The 7,955-nt window shown below is 42.1% G+C and overlaps 1 protein-coding gene across 3 annotated transcripts; it reads right to left on the bottom strand.

The window, feature by feature from the left end:
* Window positions 1–2,682: 2,682 nt before the first annotated feature.
* Window positions 2,683–7,231, bottom strand: LOC105917424 (G-protein coupled bile acid receptor 1). 3 transcript variants are annotated; one of them, XM_036128443.1, is made up of 2 exons: window positions 6,669–7,231; window positions 2,683–4,313 (listed from the first exon to the last, which is right to left on the bottom strand). In XM_036128443.1, exon 2 carries the CDS (start codon window positions 4,223–4,225, stop codon window positions 3,242–3,244), a length of 984 nt encoding a protein of 327 aa, XP_035984336.1. In that variant the 5' UTR covers window positions 4,226–4,313; window positions 6,669–7,231; the 3' UTR covers window positions 2,683–3,241. The 3 variants fall into 3 exon arrangements, with proteins under 3 accessions (XP_035984336.1, XP_035984337.1, XP_035984335.1); XM_036128444.1 differs by lacking the exon at window positions 6,669–7,231 and adding an exon at window positions 6,154–6,487; XM_036128442.1 differs by lacking the exon at window positions 6,669–7,231 and adding an exon at window positions 4,741–4,849.
* Window positions 7,232–7,955: the final 724 nt, after the last annotated feature.

Genomic DNA, 7,955 nt, shown 5'->3' with positions numbered 1-7,955 from the left:
TGTCGAAACAGGAAAGCCTTAACGTAAATGCACACTTCCTCTTGTGCGTGCTCTTGTTCCTGGGCCTAATCCCCTCTTGTCTTGTAGATTTATTCGTGGCTGCCTTCACATCCATCTTTCCTTTCCAGCCTGCATACCAGAATATAGATAAACACTGCTGATGGAAGTAGGAGTAAACATTGTCAGTGGGGGGGAATGACAGCTGGATAAAATCAATGATTGTTTCAACTGAGATTGTACACACAAATGTTGATATCATGTACATCTTTGAGCTACATTTTAAACACTGAACAACACTGATGCATGAATAATAAGTACGATAATCCTCATTATTATACTTATTAGATAATAATATCTACTGTTTCTATGCTGTATCCATGAAATGTGCCCTTAAAGTTGAAGAGTTTGTTTACAGTACAACAGTATTAAGAACAGATACAGAAGATAGTTTTACTTTTATTTTTTTTATTTTTGGTAAATTAATGTTTCAACAGACAAATTTAAAAAAAGACATTTAGTGAATGTTAATCTGTTTTCAGATCCAAATTTTCAAATTGAAATACGGGTCAAGTTCCTTTTTTGTTTTCAAATATAGATGTATAGAAATTAAAATTCAGTTTGATTGTTTTATTTTTAAAAGTCATTCAAAGGAAAAAATAGTCAGTTTTCATAATCCTTTATCATAACATGTAACTGTAGGAGGCGCTGTTTCTTTTGTATACGCCCGTTTTCCAATGTATTTTTTGTCATAACTATAGAGGTAAAAAGCATATAAAACACATTATCTAAAATATATTTTTTCTGGACAAGAACAAGCATTTAGGAATAATTTGTCAATAATTTTATTTTATTTTATTATGAGCCACTCACCTTTACCACATACAGGTAGTAAAGCTAGTGTGTTTTCATGTGTTTAGCGTGTTGGAGTATAAATAAGTAAAATTTCTCTGTTAATGCCCAGTGATTTGTTGGAAATCAGACCAACTTTAGTTTACTTTTTGTCTGCAAACAATTTTGATTTGACCCATATGGTAACAAAAACAATATGCAGAAATGCTGTCATGTAAAATAGCAGCAGAGTTTCTGTTTTGCTTCTGAAATATCCACAATCTGTTATGACGGTACAATGCTCCATTTTCGGCATCATTTTTGAGGTGATGGATGATTATTTTAGTAAAGTGATGAAATGTCTAAAAGAGTTAAAGAAATCTTTATTGAATAAATAGAGTGTCTTTAAGACCTCTACATTTTTCTGCCGTACATGGTCAGATTTTCTTCCAGGTTATTTTTGGTTTACCGTCGCCTCCTGGGGCCAGTTTAAAGGAAGGTTTGAAGGTTTGAAAACGCATCTAAATCCCTTTTTCTCTGTGATCCCGTGGAACGGGTGTAGCAGGAGGTGAGAAGGTCGTGTCCTTCGAATTCAAAATGTCCCTCGCCCAACACACCTGTGTAGCATAGCTACATTTCCCCTTCAGTATGTTGTCAAGTTCTGTGTAGTACTGCTAATGACCCAATTATTTGATAAATGTTTGCTGAAAAGTTGCAGATGTTTGCAACCCCTGATCTTTTCCCATAGATGCATGTTTTTGTTGCATGTCTCTGTGTTGCTAATTTCAGAAATACACATCCGCCCCTGCCTTCCCCCAGCGAGATAACAAGGATAAATAGTAATAAAAAAATTGACAGATTTAAAGGACCTTGACTGTTTTTACTGCATTAGTCTGCTCTCTTTCACGAGTGAACTTACAAAATATTAAAAATCTCCATATTGTCCAGGGTCGTCCTAACTTCATCCTAAACCACGTCTCGACGGTGGAGCCGGGGTAACTTCAGCATTTACTTCTACTTACGGCTAAAGAGGAAACAAGTATACAGCCTGGATGCTAATAAAATCTTATTTTATTAGTGAGAAATTAATAATTAAAACAAAAAAAAACTAAAGTATTTCAGAAGGGACTAGAGCTACTCATAAACATTACGTATGTCACTGCACTTATACGGCGAGGCACATATGGTGAGATCTTTCTTGATTTGTGGAGAAGACTTTAACAATAACTACTCCTTTACCCTTAGTAGAGAGATTACCTATTGTTGAGTTCTATAAAAAGTAAATACACCCAGTGGTGTTTATAGCATGAGCTATAATGATAAAATGCTAATTTGCATTCTTATTCAAAGGGACTCCCCCTATATCCCATTGTGTTCATGCTGTAAGAAAATCATGTTTATTTTTGGATGGCTGACGGCGCCACAGCTCATATATCATTTAATGCTGGTTTATTTCACACTATTTCTCCGCTTTGTAAGGAGTCAGCGCTTTCTTGGCATTAGGACCACAGCGGATGAAGAAAATGTGAAACGTAAAGCTAAATATATTAAAAGACACTATATTACATGATAAAATCAGATATCTGGCTGTTTTTAGGTATTACATTTATAAATAAGAAACAAAATGATCTGAATGTAAAGTTAAAAGAAAATGTATTGAGTGGACGGAGCTTTACAGGTTTTTGGTGGGAGGCTAACAGCTAGCCAGAAAAAAATTTTTAGCTGCAGCTCTGGAGCCACATGTGGCCCTTTGTGGCTTTGGCCGTTAAAAATGTGGCGCAGCAGCGCTAATAAACACGAAGCCGATACCAAAAGGCCATTTTAGCCAGTCTTTAAACATTGCCACAGCAGATTGACACTAATGGGATAAGGGGGATGTCTTTTTCCTTGACGGTAAGTCACAAGGAAATGGTGTTTTTTTTCCCCTCCACTTCCCAAAAACATGCAACCTTCAACTTAAAGAAATGTATTGCAATTTCCTCGTGTTCCAAAGCCTTTATGCTTTTCTTTGTTCCAAAACATGAAAGTACGACATTTTTATAGGAAATGTTGAGAAAACTTTTTTTCTTCCCTTAAAAACGTTATATAGGTTTTAATTTAGTGTGAGAGCTAAAATACCTGTTTAATTATGGACCTTCACCCGCCGTCAGTCTTCCTCTGCTGATGACGTTTTTAACATATTCACTCTGATATGACATTTTTCTACTGCATGTAAGGGAGACATTAGTGCTAACAACTTCAGAGAGGGTTTCCCACATTGACTTTGGTATGTGCAGTTTCTGACAGAGAACATATGACCTTAACGGTACCGTAATTCGAATCATAAAAAAAAAAAACAAGCTGCCGCAAACTCTTTCCAATCTAGATTTTTTTGCAGAAAACTCAATAAATATCAATCCGCCAGCGCTTTATCTCAGATCGCCGTCTCCTCGGAGCCCCGCGCCCTCCACCTGTCTCTGAGCTTTTGGAGGAGCTTGAACGCCGGTTCCGTGTACTGCTTGTTGGCCAGGCCCAGCACCATCGGCACCACGGCCATGCTTCCGATGCCGGTGCAGGACAGCACGATGTGGGTGACGGAGCTCCTCTTGGTGTCGCTGATCAGGAAGGCGATGCAGACGTGCATGTAGATCAGGTAGGGCACCCAGCAGGCCAGAAAGGTCAGGGACACCGCCACCACGCAGCGCGTGTACCGCAGGTTCAGCCGCTGCTCTTGCTCCGACGCCCGGCTGCCTCGCTTCACCGCCCTGTGGAGGCGGCAAATGTCCTTCATCTGGCCCCGGGTGATCCACAGCACGCGTCCGGTCATGCCGGCCACCAGGAGGATCGCCGGTAAAACGAGCCCGTACACCTCCAGGTAGATGAACGCGTTGGGGAAGACGCGCCGGTAGGAGCAGCACGAGGTCAGGTTGGTGCAGTTCGAGAGCGCCGGCGGCTTCTGGGAGCTCTCGCAGCAGTCGTCCCAGTCGGGCCCCGACCAGCTGTGCCACCCGAAGGCGGGCATGGAGGCGAACAGAAGCGGGGGCGCCCACACGATCAGCAGCGCCAGCGGGAAATTGCGATGCACCCACAGGGAGTTGTAGCGCAGGGGGTCGACGATGCAGATGTAGCGCTCGTAGTGCACCATCACCAGGTTGGAGAGGAAGGCCAGGAAGAGGAAATTGGGCAAGACGTGGACCGCCAGGCAGGAGCCGAAGCTCAGCTCCCGGTTCAGCCCCATCAGCGGGATGAAGGGCAGCGCCACGCCCGTGCACATGTCAGCCACCAGCAGGCTGAGGAAGAAGTAGTTGGGCGTGTTGTGGAGCTGCCGGTTGCAGGAGATGCCCAGGACGATGACCAGGTTGGCCAGGACGATGGAGGTGGACAGCGGCACCGTGACGACGTAGATGAGCTTCTCCATCGAGGGCGGCGGCGCGTTGAAGTCTGACGCCGGGGAAATCAGCAGCAGGCTCCCTCCCGTTCGCACGCTCCAGCAGCGAACAGCTACCCTAGAAAGCAGAAACAAACTGTAAAAAAAGGGAGATACAGAAGGTTTATGGCGATACTTGCGCGGGGGGTCGGATGTTTGCATAAACATGCAAATGCGTTTTGCGATCCTGTTTGCTGTTTTCTGCGAGAAGCACGCCGGCCTTTTTTCAGGGCGGGAGATGGAAGATCAGATATGGCAGAGGGGCCGCAGCCGCGGAGGGCAGGTCTGAGGAATTTATTGCAAAATCAAACCAAACAGGAAGAGATTGGATCAGCTACGAAGAAGCACACAGGCACAGTAAAGCGCTTTAGGAAGTATGCGTTGGTCGATGTAGAAGCTCTCCAGGAGCCTTTAAATTTAAGCTCACAGGGGTCCTGAAAAGGTTTTTGTGACGTAACAAAGGGGTTGTGATAGATCCTTTACCCGACAATAATCCCTCACTCTACCTTACATAATGTCTCCACATCCCTCGCTTTGGGAGGACATCTCTTGCCCACATTTTGCCATTCCATCGAAAATTGTATCGAGTTAAAAATTTTAGTGGCATCAGCCCCAGCCGCCATCTTGTTTCCCAGTGGGCCTTGTTTTGGCGTCACTCGTACCCTTTTGGATTTGTGGACCGATGGTTCATTTCAGACACATCCTCCCACAAGGTTTTGGGGGCATTTATACCCTTATCAGCCAATTTGGAGTCATTTAAATGACTAAAACCCGTCGCTGTATCTTATGGTGAGCGGAGAGGAGTTGCTTAAAATCGTGCTTTCTCTTTAAAGTGAACGAGTCGTTGATGCTCCTAAAATAGGCCCACTTAAAATTGTTCTTTGTGCAGTTCACTGTGCAAGAGGCCACTTCAGTGGGGGTATTTATGACGTTTCCTATTTGTGTTCAACGCGTGTTCTCTGCGTTTCTATGTATAAAGGCCACTGAAACTGAAGAGCAAACTAATAAAAAAAAAACTATAGGTCACCAGAGCTATAAGAGGCCTGACCGTATCTGATGTTCAGGAATGAAGAGAGCAGACAGCAGATAAAGGCACATGTTTGGATCTGGAGGCTTTAACAATTTAAAGTCAGGAAATTTGGAATTACAGCGGCTTTATCTCTGATAAATCATAATATATGATACAATTCTTGAAAAAAAAGGATTTCTACTGGTTATATTGCTTATGTCCACTGGTGATCCTCCACGACAGATGCCGCCCTGGGTAAGAAACCACACCAGTGGCCCATGCGCTATTTACAAAAAATTAACTCATTCCTGCAATAAAATTGTAATATTTTATTAATTCCATGATATAAATGTTCACAAAACTGTATCTAATGAGGATCTCCAGTTTTTTCTGAGTTTTTAGTTTTTGCCGCCCCCCATGGTCATTGTGCCCTGGGTGGGGAGCTGTGTCTGTATTTATGCCACTGTTTATGTGCATATCTGCTGTGTCTTATTGCCTCCTTTACCACGGCACAGAAACGCCATTTAGTAGTGATTTTATGGAAAATTAATGTTAAGTAAAGGTGGAAACTGGTCTGGGAGGCTGCAGAGAACAAAAACCCCGACAAGATCAATGAATACTATGTCCACAGTGAAGTATGGTGGCGGTAGGATAGTGATCGGAGGATGCTTTCATTCCCGATGCATGTTTTTATTTCATTTTATTTATATTTGGAGGGGCTAAAATTAAATAAATGGTGAACATTTCCAAATACTAATCATATTACACCCAAAACCTTCTGGTGTTGGCCTGAAACCTGAGTTCAGCATTAAAGTTGTTAATAGATGATAGATGTCTCGTTTAAGGTGAAAGAAGTGATAAAATGTTTTTTTTCCGTGGTCCCGTTACGTCACCGGTGAGAACCACTGACCTTAATAACTTCGTTCAGCCCACCAGCAGCTCTGATCGTGGTCTGTCCGTTGGTCTAGAAAGCAGTCGTCTATATGATGTGAAGTAGCACAGTTTGATGATATGGAAATTCACAGCATCTATTATTCTGTCGTTAAAAATAAGCTAGCCCGTGTGTTTCCAGGGTTTGCGTGTGAAAAGCCCATTTTCAGGCAGGATGGAGGGGGTAGCTGGGGGAGTTTTATGGTATCAAAGTCCTGCTACAGTTTGAGCAAATGGTGTTTTTAAAGGGTCTTTAAAAGACGAACACGCGGCGCAAATCGGTTTCCAGCTTTTACTGGTTAAGAGCAGTTTAATGTTTTCTGGAAGGCCTTTATAGTCGAGGATGCTGCGCATCATTGACTCTATTCTGAGCAGCAGCTTTCCCACCTGATAAGTCAATTAAATAAATACAAAACAGTGTCACAAAGGAAATCTTGAAATAAACCGTCATCTTAAAAAAAAAAATCTGCATTTTTATGAAAATAAGGCAAGTACCTTGGGTGATGAGTCGTCCAGTCATGTATGATTTGTGAGAGGAAGTGTCCGCCTGCTCTCCAGCCTCTTCTCCTGCATATCACATCCACATCCAGAAGCTCTAATCAGGCTCAGATCGCCGAGTGTCGGAGCTTCTTCTTTGTCTTTTCCAGTCCTCGCAGGGCAGTCGACGCCAGCAGCGCAAGCTGAGGCAGAGAGCAAGTAGCTAACTCTCTTCAGCGCAGATACTTTGAAGAGGAAGTGCGCTCTAAAGGAGGAGGAGGAGGAGGAGGAGGAGGCTGTGGTCCTCCTGAGCGCGTCTTTTCCTGAAGGGGGGTGAGCTGGCAGTGAGAGGACCGTCCTCTAACCCTCCATCCTCCAACCAACTCAGATTTGTGCCCTTTTCCTCGTCTGTTGACAACCAGCAGACATAATTGTCTGCTATCTGCGACTTTCTCCAGTTTCTGCTTCAAATTTATAAGTTTCAGATTCTGAAACGAATGTTAATACCAGACGGACAACAAGAGTAAACGCAAACAAGCACACAAATCCCATTTATTCAAGAATAAAATAGTGTATATCTAAACCAACCTAGTCCTTTGTGCAGATATAATCTCCTTCCTGGTTAAACGACGAATGAGTTGTGGTCAACAACGTGTTTTGGTTCAGTTTCATTAGCCACTAGTAGGTCACATAAAGTCTAACAGGAAGCAGGGCTAAAATGTAAGAACAAGCAACACATGCTTATCAGAGTGGCTCCAAAATAACTGCTTAACTCTGAATTACACCAAGACTGTCTCCATGTGTTTCTCCCTTAAGAAAATTACAAACAATGAACTCAAAATAATTATTAATCAACATGAAATAAAGCCGGCTGGTGAATTTAAGTATCTGGGGGTAGTTTTAGATTCAAAATTGAAATTTGATGCCCATATTAAGAAAATGACGAAAACTATAAAGACAAATATAAACTGCTTTCGAATGATTCGACCATGTGTATCAAATCAAGCTGCACAAGTATATTTACATGCAATGATTTTATCCCATATGTCTTATTGTTCCATTGCTTGGGCCCAGGCCACAAAGTCTGTTTTAAAACCTTTACTCTCACTTTACAAACAAGCACTAAAAAAAATTCGATCAAAAACCGGTGAAGTGGCATCACTGCAAAATTATTTAAAAAAATACATGATGACATTTGAAAATTTTATAAATTTCTCATTTTTAAAAGCTATTTTTAAATGCCCTAATGGTCTTGCCCCTGAAGTAATCTGTAAATTTGTTCTAAAGTATGCAAATGAAGGAATC

Source organism: Fundulus heteroclitus, chromosome 24 (assembly GCF_011125445.2).
Source record: "Fundulus heteroclitus isolate FHET01 chromosome 24, MU-UCD_Fhet_4.1, whole genome shotgun sequence".
In the NCBI taxonomy this organism is placed as follows: domain Eukaryota; kingdom Metazoa; phylum Chordata; class Actinopteri; order Cyprinodontiformes; family Fundulidae; genus Fundulus; species Fundulus heteroclitus.
Note: the sequence above shows the minus strand (reverse complement) of the source record. Positions and strands in the feature narration are given on the sequence as shown.